The sequence below is a fragment of the Monopterus albus genome, unplaced genomic scaffold (assembly GCF_001952655.1).
Source record: "Monopterus albus unplaced genomic scaffold, M_albus_1.0 scaffold334.1, whole genome shotgun sequence".
NCBI lineage: Eukaryota > Metazoa > Chordata > Actinopteri > Synbranchiformes > Synbranchidae > Monopterus > Monopterus albus.
Genome location: NW_018128214.1, coordinates 424,356 through 444,799, shown reverse-complemented (window position 1 = coordinate 444,799; position 20,444 = coordinate 424,356). Strand labels below are relative to the sequence as shown.

General features: G+C 43.7%; 1 protein-coding gene and 1 long non-coding RNA gene across 3 annotated transcripts; both read left to right on the top strand.

The window, feature by feature from the left end:
• The first annotated feature begins 560 nt into the window (after window positions 1–560).
• Window positions 561–3,992, top strand: LOC109974475 (uncharacterized). The gene is made up of 3 exons (XR_002276968.1): window positions 561–1,268; window positions 1,448–1,539; window positions 3,684–3,992. It is a non-coding gene; the product is annotated as an uncharacterized LOC109974475 (long non-coding RNA).
• Window positions 3,993–12,672: 8,680 nt separating this feature from the next.
• klf11a (Kruppel like factor 11a) lies at window positions 12,673–20,444 on the top strand. 2 transcript variants are annotated; one of them, XM_020624662.1, is made up of 4 exons: window positions 12,673–12,888; window positions 16,260–16,481; window positions 16,982–17,843; window positions 19,557–20,444. In XM_020624662.1, exons 1-4 carry the CDS (start codon window positions 12,856–12,858, stop codon window positions 19,850–19,852), a joined length of 1,413 nt encoding a protein of 470 aa, XP_020480318.1. In that variant the 5' UTR covers window positions 12,673–12,855; the 3' UTR covers window positions 19,853–20,444. The 2 variants fall into 2 exon arrangements, with proteins under 2 accessions (XP_020480318.1, XP_020480319.1); XM_020624663.1 differs by lacking the exon at window positions 12,673–12,888 and adding an exon at window positions 12,911–13,624.

Sequence of the window (20,444 nt, the reverse complement as noted above, 5' to 3'; positions counted from 1 at the left end):
CAGCAAGAAGTGTTTGTGATGCAGGAGCCGTGTTTCCTGCGGACCCCGCCGTCGTCTCTCTGAAATCTCACAGCTGCATCAGATTTCATGTGTTTGCCTGGTAGAGTTTCAGATTAACGGCGTATTCAGCACAGCAGTTTTTCATCTTCTGTGTAGGTTCAAGCTGAAACAGTCAAATCATTTGTGAGCTCATCGAAGTTAATAAACGATTAACCGTTTGTCGTTTTTACACAAAAACTCCAACTTTTCTGTGGTGTTTGTGTCTCCAGCGTGTTTTTATCACAGTACACTGAATATTTTTGGGCTTCTGGTCAAAACGAGACAACTGGGACGAGTAAACTGGAATCAGGATTTTCTTTGTTTTTGTCTTGAGCGATTATCCACAGAGTCATCAGCAGATTATTGGATTATGGAGGTATTGTCTGCAGTACAGAAAAGTTTCACCCTCTGCTGTTTGTGCATCTTTCTGGAAAATATCCCTGATGATGAAAACGGTGTTTGGACATTTGAACACTTTGGAGACTGCTGGACATTTAAACCTGCCCCCAAAGTCATCTCATGCGGTGCAACACGGCGTCAGTGTAGGTTCACACGTGACAGTTTGTAGCTGCGTTGAACGTCACAGTCGACAAAAATGAGTCGGCATCAAATTCCAAATGTAGTCAACTGGTTTCATCTCCAGGTTTTGGCTTTACAAAGTTTGTGTGCGACTGCTTGTGTTCAGAAAATGCTGGATATGAACATGTTTATATGCCATGAAGTGTTTTGGTGCATGAACTCGCACTCGGGTGTCACAGGTTTAGTGTCTTTGTTTCAGCACCAGGTTTTATGATGAGCGCTGAACAAAAAGCTTTTGGGTAAATAAACATAAATAATTATATGAAGCTGGTAAGATGTGAATGAAAGTACATGAATGTTCTACCGGTGGGTGAACACATGCAGATGTAGGTCTGATGAGGTTTGTCCTTCACTGAGATGATTGATCTGCAGCTATTTTGATAGTGATTAGTCCTTTCAGGCACGTTACGGCTGCAGCTTCTCCACGGGGAGGGGTTTTAACGGTTTTCTCTAGTTTTACAGCTCTGAAAAATTGGGATGTTTGTCTTTTTGGACATCTGGTTTGATGGCAGCGCTGTCGATATGTCTGCACAGTTAGTCCAGACTAACACCACAGCTTGACCGGGGACTGAGTTGGAGGTCCTGTACTGGTTTCCACTGTTGCCTCTGGTGTTCACAGACATTCAGTGTCCAAGATGTGAGAAAAGAAGGTATCGACAAACAAGGGAAATGAAGGACCAGTTATCATTTGAACATAATCATTTGCTGCTGTGCGTGTCCTGCAACATTAATGGAGTCTTTTTCACTTTGGTCACTTGTCCTGATGAATCCAGAAGTGAACAGTTGTGTTTTCATGATCTCTGCCTCCTGCTTTGTCTTTGTTTTTCAGGCTGAACAGAGCAGATGTGCAGACAAAGAAACATGTGGAAGCTGCAGTGACAGACATCGACCAGCAGGCGGAGACGCACACAAACGCAGCAGGTATCATAAGTAAACAAAACAAACAGGGACCATGTTTATGTATTTACCGTGTCGGCACATATCCACACGTTAGAAAACACCAGAAACAGTCGAGTGCTGGTGGGGAAACATTACACATTACATTATATAGCAAAGAAAGACGTTTGTCTCTTCCTTTGTTTCCAGATCTGCACATAAAATATTAAATCTAAATAATAAATATGGAAATAAAAATGCTTTCTTCTTAAAACACAGCTCCAGGTCTGATCATTCATTCAGAGATGTTTTAGCCTTAATAACCCAGAAAATAAGATTTGACTCTATTGTCCAATTTGTCTCAAACCGTTATGTAAAGTATAGATTAAAAACCTGGTGCATTATAAACCAGTATCTCTGTGAACCGGTGAAGAACAGGAAAAGCCAAGAAACCAGTTTGGACACATAATGTAACTGATCCAAGTAAATGAAGCCAAACCAGTTAACTGACAAAGCAAAAAGGGGCAAAAGTTGTGAGTAAAATACCAGATAAATATGATAATACACAACGTTTGACTGGTACTTTAATAAGTCCTACAGATGGCCTTGGACACACTGTCATGTTGGACTTTGTTTAATGCACCTGACTCACCTGTCGATGAGGACACAGGCAGAACCTTTGGCTCAGTTAGTCAAACTGTTTAGTCTCAGACTTCAGACCCTGGACATGTTGAGTGAGTGGTCCGACCCTCCTACGACCCTGTGGGGTCAGGTCAGTTTGTGTCTCTGTGGTTGTTTGTGTCTTTGAACTGACCTCTGAGCATCACTTCACAGAGGCTCAGAGGTCCAGTGGGTCCTGCCACTGATCCATTCATGCTACCGTTAGCTTATCTTAGCATAAGGACAGGAAGCAGAGGGAACAGAGTCCTCAACCAGCTCCTAAGGTTCAGTTATGAAAACATTAGATCACATTTGTTTAGACTCTGCAAAAAATGAAACAGTTCCAGGGGAGACTGTGGTGCAGTGGGTAGAGCAGCCATCTCCCGACCGGAGGGTTGGAGGTTCAAATCTCAGTGCCTGCAGTCCACATGTCGGTGTCCTTGGACAAGACACTGAACCCCCAAGTTGCCCCCGATGGTTAGAGCCATCAGTTGAGTTGGCGCCGCAGATGGCTGCCTCGGTTCTGTACCAGAATCAAATTCCTTGTGTGTAACATACTTGGTCAATAAAGGTGATTATCCTTAAACTGTTCACTGCAAAAGAAGAATTTGGTGTAAAAGGGTGAGCTGTCACTTTTTATTGTGCTGACTGTGTTTGTCATGGCTGTGATGTCATTTCAGAACAATGATAACCACTGGTGCAGTGGGTAACACTGTCGCCTCACAGCAGCAAGGTTCTGGGTTTGAACCTGTACCCAACTGAGGCGTGTGGAGTCTGCATGTCCTCCCTGTGTTTGCTCCAGCTCAGGTTAGGGAGGCTGGTGACACTGAGCTGCCCATAGGTGTGAGTGTGCATGGCTGGCGGTGTGCGTCCCCCCTGTCATCGACCGGCCACCTGTCCAGGTGTCTAAAGCTTTCGACCAGTGTTGGTTGATTATTATCGTTGTCATGATTTACACTCAGCCGCAGACTCAGCACAACTGTGTCTAACAGGAGTCATCTGAGGACAAAATCAGGTGTCTGGACGCTGGAGTCACCCAGCAGCCTGTGAATGCAGCACGCCGCTCTCTGTAGTATCACCGTGGCAACATGCCCAACGCCGTAACATTGCCTAGCAACAGCCGTGAACATGGCAACCGTCAAAATAAAACTGTTCAACACTGGTCTGTGATTTAATGCGACAGAATTGGTCCAGGTGTGATTTTGCAGATGAGACGATGCTGCAAAGTTTACACTCATCAGTTTTCTGTTTCTGTTTCTAATAATAATTAAGGTTGCAGGTAAAAATCTGTAACTTGGTCAGCGTGGAGAACAAAGCCTGACGACAAGGAAACAACACAAATGACCAAAAGGAAATGGACAAAAACAATATAAATGTAACAGGACTGAATGATTTTCCAACAAACGTAGTTATAGATTTCACTAAAGAGAAATAAACGTTTAAAACTTTGCATGTAGAAGCAGACCACACTCATAAAAACGACCAGTGCCTCTCACAGTTTTGATTCTGACTGCTTTTATTTCTTTCAGGGCAGAAAAGTGTGCGTCAGGTGACACGGAGACTCACAATCCTTCAAAACATCTTGGTCTCCTCTCGCTGCTCCCGTGAGACAAACTGATGCAAAAAGTAAAAAAAAAAAACCAGAGTGACTTTAATGGAGGCGTTGTTAGAGCAGGAGTCCTCTCTGGAGGTACAGCTGAAATCATGTTTCACCATCCTGAACCAAACACATCGAAAAATGTACAATGCTTTCTGATTTAACATTAATGTCCTGATACATGAGAAACAAACAGCGGAAGTAGTTCAGTTCAAGTAGGAGTAAGGTTGTGTAGAAGTACTCTGTCTTCAGTCGGAAGTAGTTCAGTTCAAGTAGGAGTAATGTTGTGTAGAAGTACTCTGTCTGCCTTGAAACCAAAATCTACTTCAGTAAACAGTCTTACCATCAAAACATAGTCAAAGTACGGCTACCCTAATGATGCAGAGTGTCCCATTTTACAGTAACATTGACGTGTTATTGTTCTTTAATGTTGCAGCTTCAGATACATTTAAGAAGGTTATACACAGCTGTGATCAATACATTTTATCTTAATCTGGAAAAGTATTTTATTTGTCTGTTTTATATGATTGATCTGAATCTGCAAAGTAACTGCAGTAAAATAAATGTACTGAAGAAGAGGTGTAAAGTATCTTTAAATGGAAATATTCAAAGTACAGGTGAATGAAAACTAAAGTGTTTTCATATGTGTTTAGTTACTTTCCATCAGAAACTGATGTCACTGGATTAGAAAATGTAAATCCTGGTGTGTAGAAGCTTTTTTACCTCAGTATTGTCCATGAAAAGATCTAAGTAATAATGTTCTTAAAGGGTAAAATTATTGTTTGGACAGTTTTCCTCGTTTTTTCACATGATTCAACTTTACAGTATTTTTCTTATTTATTTTTTTTAAATGATCTTAATGTGAACGGAAGAGAAGCAGTGACACAAATTAAATCAAGGCCGAGATTTAGTCTGATATGTTGTTTCTATTAGTCTGAGTGTAAACCAGTGAAAATTCCCCCTAAATAAATAATGAACAGGTGTTTTTGTGGTTAAAAAATCATAGAATTAATTTCTTGAACGTGAGATACAACTAGTTTTGTTCTTCATTTGTTTGGATGAGATTACTATTATTGCTATTACTGTTATTACTGTTTGCAGTGGGACGAACATGTTTGATCAATTATTTTGTCCAGTTTCTGCTTTAAATATTAAATATTGTTTTACTCTGACGGCTTTTTAAAAAATCCTCGTTTCTGTATTTATGTGTGTATATTTGTCTTGTTTTCTAATAGAGATGTGATTATTTGACAGCAATAAATGAGGAAAATGTCAGTATTTCACCAAGTTAACATCAAATTAAATTAACAAGAAACTTTTCCTTGTTTTATTTCCTGTTTATCAAAAATAAAAAATAAATCAATGCTGCAGAGTCTCAGGAGATATTTTTATTTAAGTCTCAGTAAAACAAATCATACTTTTTATTCATCTTTAGTTTTTGTGAAAACCCAGTAAACAAAAAACGTATGTTCAGGGCAAATTTAATCTTTTTAAATGTTCATGTCCAGGGAATTAAATAAAGCATCATCTGATCTTATAAATAAAGTTCATCCTGGAGTTTCACGGGTAAAGTTCAAATTTGTGGGAAGAATAGAAGCTTTATTGATTTTATTGATTAAACAAAAATAAATGACTGTTTACTGAGTTTTGGAAATGTCACCATAAAAAAAAGTTTAAATGAACATTTTTCCACTTTTATTAGAGGCAAATATTTCGGATTCCTTTTGTTTCACCTGCCCAAACAATTAAAACATCTTACTTGGTCTGGCAACAACGTGTGAGTGAATAAAATCTGGATTTCCTTCAGTCGCTGATGAAGGAAGCAAATCCTTTTTTTACTTGAGTAATAGTACAAAATTATTAGCATCAAAAATGTAAAAATAAATGTACTCTATATGCAGAATGGACCATTTCTGGGTCCCAGAGGTTTTTCAGCATATTTGCACAAAAATAATCATTTGTGTACACGAGTTCTCGTCTGATGTGTCAGATAAAAGTTGTCCTGTCTCCAGTTTGTTAGTGTTACCAGTGACCTCAGGTGAATCAGGTGGAATCAGCCACAACAGCCACATGTGAGACTTTAATCTGTAATGACGCCTCATATTTTCTTTTTTTTTTGGTTTGTGCTGTTTCCTTAATATTTTTTCTGTCAGATCAGTAAGTTGGATCTAAATCTATAAATGTAAATCATAATTGATCATTATGTTTTTAATCTGAATCTGCTAAGAAGCTACAGTTACTAAGGCCTGTTTTATCAGAGTTGTCCCTCAGTAGTGACACAGAATTTTAAAAAAGCTCAACTAACTACAGCTACTAAAGCTGTACTTCAGCACAGTACCTGTGGAAAAGTACTTTCCACCTTTGCTTTGTTGATTGAATCCGTTACTGAGGTTTTGTGTCGTATTGTTTTTGTAGATAAAATGATAAGTTGTAGTTTTTACATTTCAGTTTATGCACAAATGCAACAAATGAGATAAAAACCTGTAAATCTGTGAACTCGCGTACATAAATACAGACCGGTGAAAACAATGAGGATGAACATGTTGGCAGAAAACTGTCAGCGGTGCATGAACAGCTGTCCTGGTAGAAGTGCAGCAGGACCCAGTCAGCGTTTTACTGGGACCTGATTCTCACCCTGCAGATCCCAGGCTGGATTCTAACGTGTTAAATGTCTGTTATTCTCACTGCAGCTGGAGCCGCATGTGTTTGCTGCCTGTATAACTGTGCAGTGCTTTACTCGTGTGGTTTGGGATGAGTTTGTGGAAAAGGGTTATTTTTGATGACACATCAGCCGAGGGCGACACAGGAAGCGTCTGTTGATGTTTGAGCGCTGCTCTGGAGTCATCCGCCTCAGCAAAAAACCTCCCATGATTCCTTTGTGAACAGTTGTTAATGTCATTATCTTTAGCAGGAAAAGTCTGTGTTTAACTCATTAAGGAAAAGTTTGAGAGACTGAATGTGGATGGACGGGATAAGGAATGGAAGAAAGTTAAAGCAGGATAGAAAAACTAGATTGGAGGAGGAAAAAATCAGAAGAAAGAAGAAGAAGAAAAGTGAAGCTGGGATAAAGGAGAATAAAGGGAAGGTGATAAAGAAGAAATGAAAAAAGGAGAGAGGAAAGATGGATCATAAAAGGAGAAATGGAAATCAACTGAAGTAACAACAGAACGAAGTGAGATGAATAAAAGTGCACTGAGTTTCCCGTCATGGCATTTAAACCAATTCTAATTAAATCTCTAGCACAGCAAAGTGTGCAGGCAGTGAAGGGGTCTGCGCATTTAGTGACCATCTGTATGTGGACCAAGTGAGTCCGGTGATCAGGACCAGCATCCGTCAGAGCAGCAGCAGTTTTCATCTCTACTGTAGAGAAACAAAGCAGCAACTTGTGGCCTCAAAGCCGAGCCAAGGCGAACTCGCTGCCCCAGCAGCCCCGTTCCAGGACGGTGGACGGAGTCTGACCTACATTCCAGTGACTCCGCCCTCCCTGGACGTCCCCCACCTCCTCCTTCACATACACTCGGTACGGGTGTGTCCCTGGTCAGTTGTAGCTGTTTGCTTTGGAAAGTCACATCTGCTGCTCTGATCAGGCTTCAAGGTTGGTTTTAGGCCAGAAAGTCCCAGAAACTGAACTCAGGAGCTGAACTCTGAAGCTAAACCCAGAGACTAAGCTTTGAACTAAATTCTGAAACTAAACTTTGAGGCTAAACTTGCAGATTAAACTTAGAACTAAACAAACTAATCTAAGAAACTAAATGCAGGACAATAACTCAGCATCATTTTGGGAACTAAACTCCGAAACGAACCCAACAAACCCCCTGAGCAGCATTTGGCAACAGCAGGAAGGAAAAACTCCTTTTAACAGCAGAAACCTATAACAGACCCCGGCTCTTCAGGAATAAATTATGGGGCTGACTTTGGGAGACTAAATTAGGATGCTAAACTCAATGACTAAACTTGAAGGCTATGAGACTAAATGGGGCTAAGCCTGGGGACCAAACTTACTGACTTGACTCCGGAGCTTAACTTGGGAACTAGATTCTAATGGGACCAAACTCAAGAACCATATTCAGGGACTGAAATGATAAAGTACAGGCAGGACTATGTTTGTGGACTAAAATCAGAAAAAACAAACTTGTGAATGAAATGAATTAAAGTTTGTACCCAGACCGACTGATGAGCAGCAGAACAAACCTTCAAACAGCTTAACCTCTATGTCGCTCCAACTTCAGCCATAAGACCAAGTGTGAGCCGTCAAAGAGCAAACTAAATATCCTAGTCTTTTAACCTATAAAATCCACTCAGTGGACAGTGTTCTGACTCTCCAACACTGTTTACAAAATGTCCTTACTTTTCAAAAACTGTTCCAAAATGTTTGTTGCCACATTCTCCAAGTTCTTTCAAAAAGTGCTCACTTTGACAGAAAGATCCTCGCTTCTCAAAAACATCCTGCTTTCCAAACACTGTCACTTTCACAAAAAATCCCAACTTTCATAAAATATTCAAACTTATCAAAAATGTCCAGTTCTCACCTTCCAAAACCTGCTCATGTTCCAGGGTCCTGATTCTCCAAAAACTCCCTCGCTGTCAAAACTCACATTAGGCTTCAGAAATGTGGGCAGTTAACCATTTCCCATTGTCTTCCACTCTGTCGGCCCAGCTCAGGTCAGAGGTAATAGCCCCCCAGGGTTCACGCGGCTTCCTTGTTTCTATGACAACAGGCAGCCAACTATCACCTCAGATCATTGTGATTGAGTGGACTCAATGGACACCGATTCATATCCCCCCTTGTCTTTGTTGGACAAAGACAACTTGGCCATCAGGTCTGAAAGACTAAACCATCAGTAATTCAGTCTGTACCGTGTTCTATCCGTCTTCTGTATCTGTAGCCTAGTCTAGATTAATGCAGAGACTCAAAGAACTGTGGGCCTCCTGTAGCTGTTGTCCATATTATAACAAATCAGTCCAAATGATTGACAACACAGTATCAGAAGGTCAAAGGTCAAAGTGTTTATTTGTCATATGCACAGTTAGGAAATGTGTTTCCCTGTACAATGAAATTCTTACTTTGCCGTCCACATGAATGGCAGAATGAGTATGTAAACAATACAGATGGAATTACATGAGGTAGATCCTGACTCAGCTGTTTAGGAGTCTGATGGCGGAGGGAAAGAAAGAGTTTTTCAGTCTAGTGGTCCTGCATTTCATACTTCTGAACCTCCGGCCAGAGGGTAGAGAGGTGAACAGTCCGTGCTGGGGGTGGGGGGGATCTTTGAGGATGGAGGCAGCTTTCCTACACACCCTGCGGTGGTAAATTCTCTGCAGAGAGGGCAGTGGAGTCCTGGTGATCTTCTCCACAGTCTTTACCACTCTCTGCTGGCGCTGGCCGTCCCCCCGCCAGTGATGCGACCTATCACTGCGGTGTCGTCTGCAAACTTTAGGATGATGTTGTCTTTGTGGGAGGAGACACAGTCGTGGGTGAACAGGGTGTAGAGGATGGGATTGAGGACACATCCCTGTGGGGTGCCAGTGTTTGTAACAATGCTGGCTGAAGTCCTATTGCCAATCCTGACAGTCTGGGGCCTGCCAGTCAGAAAGTCCAGGAGCCAGTCACAGAGGGTGGGGTGCAGACCCAGTCCAAGCTTGTGTACATAGGATATTCAGTGGTGTGGCACAAGCTGCACTCTGTCAAGAAACATCCAGTGACACAGCGCTTGACAACCTGTCACCTGAGCTGCTAACGTCGGGTGGAAGCTAACAATGACGGTGATGAGAAACTGAAAACAGAATCTTCAGTCACTTCACTTTTTACACTGTGACTAAGTTTCAGTAGGAATCAGCAGCTATGGTGTCACGCCTCTGCCCCCTGACACCACCCGAGGTAATGTAGTATTTAGACTCTTCTGCCAGGATTGTTACATTAGCCAGGATATTCTTGCATTTCACTGTTAGGCAACATTAAAATACTATTTAAAACCATGAAATGAGAACAGAGAACGGGGGAAAAACTTAGTCTGTGGCACAACTCTGTTGGTAATCACTGCAAATTCATCAAGTTTGAACTCTTCCTTCGGGTTTTTATTAGCACTACAAGCAAATCTACAGGTTGCAGTGATTCCACTGAAATTATTTGGCCTTGTTGCAAAACCTGTGGCCTGGCCCTGGGGGTTCCTACTTCTAATCCACACTCATCAGTGTTTGCTCAGGAGGATGACGTCCCCAGTTTTTATTGCAGCTGAAAAACTTTGGTTGTAGAGATGTGGATGATTCAGAGGTCTGGAACCAGATGTGTCTTTTATACTGATCATACCCCAGATCCCCAGAAGTCCTCACTGCTGTGTAGCCTTAACACTGTTCATTCTTATGTTTAAAGCATCAGCAATAATTTGGGAAGAAAGTTGAAAGTGGCCACTGAAACAAAAGTAAAGAGCAACTATAAGTTTACAGAGAGGGAAGAATGTGACACTGGAAAATGTGTAAAATCCGACTGATTCCACATATCACAGTGTTTCCCCCTGACAGTGCAGAGCACAGGTTTCAGGTCTGCTGCAGGTCCTTCCCTCTGACTTCATCCTGCACAAGTCTGGGAGTGTTTTCTGGCTGGAAACCATTTTTATCAACGGACCGCCTGCCTGTGTGTTTTCTTTTTTTTTTAACTTCACAACCTCGCTGAACTTGAAAATGAAAATGAACTCGCGTCACCCGTGCCTGCTGCCAGATCTTTTGTCTCACTTTCTTCCTGAGCTCACCTCTGCAGAACAGCATTTACAGCTAGTTCACTTTGAATAATGAAGCTGTTTATGTGTTTTGTGCACGAGCTGTGGTGCGAGCCAGGCAGCTGCTGCCAACAACAGGTTTTGGGGCAAGTAGGTGATCTGATGATAGAGATCTCTGCTGTCAATCAAACTGATCAGCGGGGAATGAATAAGCTCTTTGTCTGCCTCTCTGTCAGACAGGATGACGTATCCCCACAGCCACATATCGCCTGCACCTTCCTCCCCTCCAGTGTTCGTTCATGTCATGATGATGGTGGTGGCAGCACGGCTCCACCTCCAGTCTTCTGCAGCAGTGTGAAGGGTTAACATGCAGCCACAACAAAGGAGCCCGTGCTGGGTCAGTGTGTGTGTGTGTGTGTGTGGGGTGCTCTGGCTGCCTTCAGGCCCCGCCCTGGAATTCTTTTCTGGAGAGACTGTTTACAACCTGGATGCATAGAAGTCCCCGGGTTCATCGGCCCGGTGGGGTGGGGGTGAGGAGGATGGATGGGCGAGGACAAGGGGAGTTAGTTGGATTCTGAGAAGAATGGTATGGGAAGAAGACAATAAGAAAATAGGTTGAAGTCTCCCAGAGCTGCAGGATCGAACCTTTGTTTCTGCTCTTTGTTCCAGTGTTGTTCCTGGTTCTTTATGAGTCTACATTTGCATCTTTGCTTCTGTAACAGAGCTTAACATGCACATGTCTGAGTCGATGTGTGCAGGTGAAGGGAACAAAATTCTCAGAATTGGAACAAAAAAGACCCCCTGTGGACTTTTCCCTCCTTCCTGTGCTGCAGCTGATTCCACTTGCGGCAGGATGACTTGAGTTTCTGTGTCATGTTTTCTTGTTCTCTTTTTCTTCAGACGGAGCTGCAGCAATGTCTCTCATGCTGCTGCAGGAACCTGTCTGTGACCAGGAGAAGAAGAAGTTACTATTTTTATGATTGCATATTTATGCTTGTGTGTCATTCACTGATTCTGTGCCGCCAACCTGCCTAGTCTGCAGTGTCTGTGTGGGATGTAACTGTAGAAAGATGTGCATGTTGTTTATAACCTGCACTGGAAAAAAAAGAAATCGGACACCACTGTAGTTACCTCCCCCCCCCCTAATTCCCCGCCCCCCCCCCACCCCCCATTTCCTCATTGGCATGTGTTAACATCTACATTTTAGGAGTCTCATTCTGCTTCACCAAAACACAAAATAAAAAATATTTAAACAGGTAGATACAGTTAATCTGCAGATCATTTTCTAAATTAATCCGTTTATTCTAAATGATCAGAAAATAATGTCAAATGCTCAACATAATGTCATAATTTGACAGATTTAAATCGTCTTGTCCACATTTCAGATTAAAGAGTAAAACAACAAGCAAATATTCACACATGAAAAGCTTGAACCTGCACTTTTTGCTCAAAAATATGTTTTTTTTCTGTTTTTGTTGATCATGTAACCAATTGACAGACTAGTGGTTTCATGTGTAATCTGAGACAACTGGTTTGAAAATGCACATTTGTTTAATAACTTTAAAAAATAAATGCAAATTCCGTTTGCCACACATTTTTGAATAGTTTATATATGAGCATAATACTCAAATATTACAAAATTATTTAATCTGTTCAAAATTCAGATTTTTTTTGTCATGCTGTAGAAAAACCTTTAATTTTATTTAAAAAAATAAGAGCTAAATAAGTCGACAACACATTTTGATTAATATCTTGTTTTGTTTGGCCATAATACTGAAGCAGGTCAAAGTTCCAATTTATTTGGCAGTTCAACCATAACACGTGATGAAAACATCCAGACGTTAATCGTCTTCATGAATATTTTATATAATAACGATAGAATTGTATGTATTTCATATTTTCACCATTTAATGTATATTTTTGGAGCATTATTTTGTATCTGCAGTTGTTCCACCTCTCTCGCGCGTCCTCGTGAATTTCGCGTTCCCGTCTCGCGCCCGACTACCTCCAACCTTTCCCCCACTTTGCGCGCGCTGCCGGGTTCACCGGGTTTACTCTGACACCGCTGACTCCCCGGCCACGCCCCCAACAGCCACGCACCACGCCGGGAGCCAATCGCATTGCGTCCACATATTGATCACGCACCGCCTCGCAGCGGATTGGCCGGAGCCCTCTACACCTTTGGCCGTGATTGGCTGCGTGTTACCACCCGCCAGACTGCTCTGAAATTTGTTTCTGCCTTTTTGTTTTTTCTGTGCTCGGATTTTTTTGGCTGCTCTCAGCTGAAGCCAGTCTGCTGGCGGAGGCTCAGCTCGTCATTGACTGCTCGCTCTCCCGCCGCCGTCGCTGATTTATTTTGAATCATCTTTCGCTCGTTCGCAGCTCGTCCTCATGCTCAGCTTCACGGCGGAGCGCTGCTGCCAGGTGAGTCCTCGTCCAGGAGCCCGTGTGTGCCCCGGCTGTCCGGCGGGCTTTCATCAAACTTCTGAGCAGCTAAATGCATGTTGAGAACCGCACAGGCTGGTCTGAGGTCAGCTCTGCAGCGGCTCAGGTTGGATGCTCTGGGCTTGTTTTGGCGCTGCTGGCTGGTTTATGTGAGGTCACAGTGAACCCAGTGTCTCCTGTGTGTGATGCTTCCTGCTGTGTGTTGCTGTGTGTTGCTGTGTGTACACGGCGGTTGCATCACTGCAGTGCATGAAGTTTAAAGATACTTTGTCTCAGACTGGGCTGCTGCTCGTCTTTGTGTTGATGCTGCTGCTGGTTTCACTGGTGTCTGTTGTTTACGAGTGGAACCACTTTTCACTGGGTCGTGGTGCTTTGAGGAGGATGTGTGGTTCTTTTCTTCTTCGCCGACTGTTAATGCAGTCCTGTTGAACAACTATTGACCGGCCTGCTGGCTATTTTCAGGACTAATCAATGAATCGTTTGGTCTCCAAACCGTCGGAAAACGGTGAAAATGACCATAACATCATCCCAGAGTAACAGCTGCTGTCATCAGCTGTCTTGTTGTGTGCAGACTCCAAACAGCAGGTTGTGTTTACTCCAATAAAAGACCAAGAGGAAAAGTCAATTCCCACATTTGGGAACTGGGAAGCACCAGACGTTTGGCAGTGAAGATAGTTGATCCATTGTTTTAGAAGTCGGCTGCTGGAACTTCACTGTGAGTGATTTCTGTAAATGAGCCTGTGAATTATTAACTGTGTGAAATGTCAAAGACAATAGAGCAAAGCCTGAAGTTTTGTCCTAAGACCTGACAAACAACAACATTTACACTGTTGTGAAACGTAATCAACGTGTGTATTTGTGAAGCTGTAACATGAGCTGCCTCCATATTCATGATCTTTGTTGATTAATCTGCAGATGAGTCTTTTGGTTTGTAAAGTGACAGACGTGGACTCACAGGTGACCTGTTCATGTTGCAGTTTGGTCTGAAACCAAATGAATCCACTGCTGAGAAGCTGTATCCTGCTGTTTTTAGAACAGATTTAAATGACCAATCATTTACAACAGTTGTTTCTCATTAAGTGTCAGTCACATTTAAACATCAGCATTAGAATTGATCGGTTTTCTTTGTCAAATACTCGATTAAGCAGCTTCAGGCTGGGTTTGTTCACAAAGCTGCACCCAAAGCCTACAGCTGAGTGCAACAAAGAGACAGCAGAGGCAACACCAGGACAGGACCACACAATAACAACATGTACCAGCAGAACCAAAGTGACCAGAATAACAAAGGGACGCACACACAAACCAAAGGCTGAGGGGTCCTCAGTCAACCCGTGTGCTTTCTGGCAGTAAACAGGTGCTGTTTGATAATTAACTACGTCTGTTTAAGTCTTTCTAGTAATAAATCTGTATATGTTGTTGCTGTAATCTCATTATGTGTGGTGTGTTTTTGTGCGTGGGAACTCGCAGCTCTGAAGCGCGAAGCTGTGTGTGTGTGTGTGTGTGTGTGTGTGTGTTTGTGGCAACAGATTGACTTTGTTTTTTCCAGCTACACTTCCTGTTGGGAGCTTCCTCTCTCTCCCTCTCGGGGTGAGTGGGTGCATGATAATGTGGGAGAGGGAGGAGGGGGCGGGGCCTGTAGAGGGTTTTTGTGTTTTTTTTTTGTTGTTTTTTTTCAGGGGGTGGGGGTCTAATATCTGGCACGCCACCTCCCGTCATCTGTTCTGGGTACAGGGAGGTTCCCAGTGGGTGTACCCGCTGCAGTGAGGCCCCTCTCACTCTCTCCCTCTATGTAGGTCTCTCGCCCCTGGCTCGCTGCCTCCCTCCACCCTTCCTGTAGGTGCAGCGGAGCATTCACCAGATGCCAGCCAGCACAGCTGAGCACCCAGAAGCCCTTTGTCCCCATGTCACCTGCCACCTGCATTTATTTATTTGTGTAATTTTCCACCTCAGTTGCTTCTGCTTAGCAGCCACCTTTTTTTATTACCATTATTTCATATTTTGTGTTGTCTCAGGGCTCAGGAAGTGAGCAAACGAGCGATGTCATTGGTTATTACGTGGGTGGTGTTGCACCTTCGCTCCCAAAGGCAGAAGAGGGTCATGGGCTGTGTCTGAAATCACTGCTTTGTGCACTCGTTCACTTCTTCCTGTTAGACGGAGCGGGTCATTTCAGGCAAGTGGGGCACAGCGCCACCTTCTGGCTGCAGAAAAAGTGTTGTTTTAGCCGAACTGAGTGATTTAGAAGATGAATTCATGACAAATATCACAAGTCGTTATTGTAAGGTTCAGCTCAGTGTGGGCAGAGGTCTGGCTGTGGGGATAGACCCGGACACACACTGTCTTTGCCGTCTGATGTGATGCAGGTGGGACCGACTACCTGTTGCCGCGCTGCTGTTTGGTTGGCTGCTCACTGAGCGATGATTTGGTCGTAGCTGGCAGAGGTTTCTTTTGAAGATGAGAGCATCTACGGTCATGGTGAATGAAATGCTGCAGCAAAAATATGAATGTTTACATTTTTAAGAAAAGCTGCAGATTAAACTCCTTAGTGCCACCAGATAAACCAGACCTGGTGAATATAATCACAGGTTAACATGGAGTGGTTCTCCAGGAGCAAGTAGCTAATGCCACCTGGTTACAGAAGAAGGTTTTTGCTTCCTCTGTATTGAGAGGGGATGGCAAACAGGAACGCAGCAGGCATCTCTGGACATCATAAAACATCTGGTGGGTTTCCATTCACCTGTTTTTATGTGCATTTACAATTTGCACAAAAAAAACTGGGTGGAAATGCCTGAAGTTTGAAAAAAGGTTTTTATGCTTGGCTGAGGTGGGAAAGTGGAAATACACCTAATGAATCAATCATGACGTACACGAATCATGTGACTTAAGCCTCAGTGAAAAATGGCATGAAAAAATTTTCTGAACATAAAACGTTATCGAGCAGGACTCGTTCAGGTTCGAATAGAACCACGAGTCAGCACATTTATATCCCAGCTTTTATTTTAAAGCTGCTGCGAAAGGTAAGTTTCTTGTTTGTTAACCAGTTCATGGTGCCAGAATGCAAAAAACTGACAGAGAAAGTTGCTAAATATTTACATGAGATTTATGGAAGCAAAATGGCGCCCACCTTTTTTTATTTTAAAGAATAATATCTGCAAAATAATGTGTCAAACATTTCACATTCAAGCTGTGCTTGTGGATCTGATTTATTTTCAGACCTGGTATTTGTCATATTTGTCAGTTAATCTGCTGAGTCAGGTAACTGTTGAAGCTCTAAACTATATACTTACAAAAAACCTGCTTCATGTTCTGCATAGTTCAGCTCCTCTTGACCTTTTCCCTCGTTCCTGCCTCAGGTTGACCTCGTAGACAGCCAGGTGGCAGCGACCATGGAGCTGAAGCCGTGTGTCGAGTACCACGACCTGGAGGCTGCAGAGGCGCTCGTCAGCATGAGCTTCTGGGGTCAAGATTCACACAAACCACGCCCTCTGACCCCCACTTCTGACTCCTGCGACTCCATCCAGCTCCACTCGGAAGGAGGGGACACTCCCAAAGACTTGATCTCTCTGTCTTCACTGGTACGGACAGACGTTGAGTAGATCTGCAGCCAAGTTAGCAACTGGAAAATTCAAATGTATTGGAACTAAAACATAGGACTCAACATCAAAGTAATACATGGAAATGACAATCGACAATACAATAATGGGATTTTATCAACATTTCTGGTGAATAATTGACTTTTGTCTTATTTAAAAACTTAACATATTAATCTGTAACCTAAATATAAGCCTATGTGTAGGACATGTAACACCTTCTCTGTGATACAAATTACAAAATAAATGATTATTAACAAAAAGAAAAGATTTATTAAATATTTAAAACCAAATAACTATACTTTAACGCCTTTATTTTTTTATGATCAACTGCTTTATTGTATGTTGCTTTGCGTTGAATTTCATTTGGATTTGACTTCTGTTTAATCATCTACAGTAGAATATCAGACTGTATGTAGCTGTTTAACAGAAAATTAAAACATATTTGCTAATTGAATTAATAGAAATCCTCTCTGTTCTCTCAGTGTATGACTCCACCTCACAGTCCGACCTTCGCTGAGGCTTCCACCAACACCGTTGTCACCACCACCTCTGCTCCAAGTCCCACCTCCAGACAGGGTCTCGCCGTTGGCCCCACACTCCTCAGTGACTCCCACACCGGCCTCCCCCAGTTGTCCCCTGCTGCTTCCACCTCAGACACCTCAGCGCTTCCCACTCAGACAGACTCATCCTGTGTGGTGTCACCTGGCAGAGCCATGGTCACCAGCGTTATCCGCCACACTGCTGACAGCCTCCATATTGCTCCGCCTCTGGCCTGCACCACCCAGCTGACAGACACTTCCACACCGCCTCCAGAAATGCTTCAAGGGGAGAAGGACGGACCTCACCCACCTCCTCATAGCCCATCTTCTCCTCACTCCTCTGCAACGGTTCCTGACTCTTCTGCGCTGTCTTCCTCCTCTTCCTCTCCGGTCCTCTGCCAGGTGTTCCCAGTGAGAGGACAGACAGGGATGATCTCCGCCTTTGTCCAGGCTCCGGTCCAGGTGCAGACTCAGGGGGGACCCAAGCCCCTCTTGCCCCACTCTCCTTCCAGGTTCGCCCAGCCTTTGCTGGTGGGCTCTGCCATGCCGCAGGGGACCGTGATGTTTGTGGTCCCCCAGCAACCCATTTCCCAGCCACCACAGGGCCCGCAGACTGTCATGACCCTGGGCAACACCAAGCTCCTGCCCCTGGCTCCGGCTCCAATATACATGCCGTCAGGAGCAAGCTGCAGCACCTCGCAGGCTGACTTCTCCCGCAGGCGAAACTATGTCTGCAACTTCCCTGGCTGCAAGAAAACGTATTTCAAGAGTTCACACCTGAAGGCTCACCTACGCACTCACACAGGTAAGAGGCAGAGCCATTACAGGAAATGATCTCTCCAGAGGTCTTTTTTCCAGGTCACCTCTCTGCCATCCAAGATCACTCTGGGAGCATTTTGTTACTGTCCATCCCATCCATCCGTTATCAACCGCCTTTCTGGGGCTGGATCGCGGTGGCAGCAGGTTCATTAAGTTCATCCAGATGTCCCTCTCCCTGGCAACGTGTTCCAGCTCCTCTGGTGGGATTCCGAGGTGTTCCCAGGCTAGATGAGATATATAATCTCTCCGGCTTGCTCTGGGTCTGCCCCGGGGTCTCCTACCAGATGGACGTGCCTGGAAGACCTCCAAAGGGAGGTGCCTCGGTGGCATCCTAATAAGATGCCCGAACCTCCTCATCTGACTCCTTTCAATGTGAAGGAGCAGTGGTTCTACTTCAAGTCCCTTCCGGATGTCTGAGCTCTGCACACTTTCTCTGAGGGTAAGTCCGGCCACCCTACGAAGGAAATTAATTTCGGCTGTTTGTATTGATCTTATCCTCAATCGCTGCCCACAGCTCGTGACTATAGGTGAGCATTGGAGCATAGATTGACTGGTAAATTGAGAGCTTTGCCTTTTGGCCCAGCTCCTTTTTCATCACAATGGTCTGGTACAACATCTGCATTACTGCTGACACTGCCTTTCTCCGCCTGTCAATCTCGTGCTTGATTTTTACCCTCCATCGTGAACAAGACCCCAAGATACTTAAACTTCTTCACTTGGGGCAACAACTCACTCCCAACCCGGAGGGAGAAGTCCACCGTTTTCCAGCAGAGCACCATGGTTTCAGACTTTGAGGTGCTAACTCTCATTCCCGCCGCTTCACAATCGGCTGAAAACCACCCCAGTGCGTGCTGGAGGTCACGGTCTGATGAAGTCAACAAAACCGCATTATCGGCAAATAGGAAAGATGCAGTTCTGAGGTCCCCAAACCGGACACTTTCCTCCCCCTGGCTGTGCCTTGATACCCTGTTCGTGAAGATCACAAACAGGATCAGTGACAAGGCACAACCCTGACAAAAGCCAACACCAACTGACGTTTGACATCTTGACAATTATATGGAACAACTCTCAGTCCAGTTATACAAGGGCCAGATGGGTTGTACCAATCCCACGGGGGACCTGATCACAGGCCTTTTACACTGTAAAATGTTCTAGTCAGTTTTGGGAAAACAAAGAAAGCAATCCGATTGTTGTTAAAGTTGTGTATTTGTTTTTTTTTTTAAATTACAGTCATTAAATATGGTGCCATCAGATGTATCATTATCTCTGAAAAATCAACATTGTGTGGGTTAAAGATGATGTTTAGTAGTTATAATGTTTACCATTTTCAACGTCAAAAATCAACATTGTGTGGGTTAAAGATTATGTTTAGTAGTTATGTTTACCATTTTCAACGTTATAGCATGTTAGCATGCTAAGATTAGATCGGATGACAGCAGTGTCACTATTTTTGCAAGTATTTGGTCATAAATCAAAGTATCAGACACATTAAAATGTTGACCTAATGATGGTGCCAGATGAGAAGTCAGAGAATCAGCAAAGTTGTGACAGTTCATCATAGCTGATTTCAGTCTGGGCCACAGTGGCCAACATTAGCATCATGAACACAAGTTTGGCTAATGTACCCACTGGGTTTGCTTAAAAAATGCATTGTGACAAAGTTAAACAGAGGTGAAAATCTGTCTTCCCTCTTCTGCAGGTGAAAAGCCATTCAGCTGTCACTGGGAGGGCTGCGACAAAAAGTTTGCCCGCTCTGACGAGCTTTCTCGCCATCGCCGAACACATACCGGTGAGAAGAAGTTTGTCTGCAACGTGTGTGATCGGCGCTTCATGCGCAGTGACCACTTGACCAAACATGCTCGGCGGCACATGACCACCAAGAGGGCATCCTCGTGGACCACAGAAACCCCGGACCTCAACAAAATGGCCCCGTCCAAAGGCCCAAACAGAGGTCCCACACTTCCTGTTGGCATGCTGGTCCCCACCGCCAACTAACAGACTCATCAGGAGCCCACAGGGTCAACTCAGGACCCCAGGGGGGTCAACCAGACAACCACACACTTAAAGGCTGTAATGGGTTGTTTCAATCAGCTCCACTGGCCACATCAGGACGATCGTTTCTACTTTGTAAATCACACCTGGCTGGTGAATACAGCGAACACAGTTATGCCCTGGCTACGTTTACATGAAAATGTTGTTACTAGCATTGTAATTGAGTACAAAGAAACAAAGACCTGGTCACACCTGCAAACTTTGGTGAACTTTGATCCTCAAATTAGCACCTTTCAAGCTGCTTATCTTGTCACCATCCAGATTTAATGAATCCCCTCTGTCAAAATATGAAATTCTCTGCAACAGAGACAAGGCTCACTCATGGTTAGAAGTAATGCTAATAGTGCTTTTTATAAGTACATTAAATAACTAATTGTCCCATTAGCTGCAGAGCCAATAGGCTGGATATAAGAGAAAGATAGAAAGGTAGGAGAGCTGTTGTGCCATGATTGTGACTGATTAGTGTAAGCATGTTCCTGCCTGGCTAGCGTGTTAGCTGTTAGCTTACCAGCTGCTGTAGTTCACCAACTAGCCC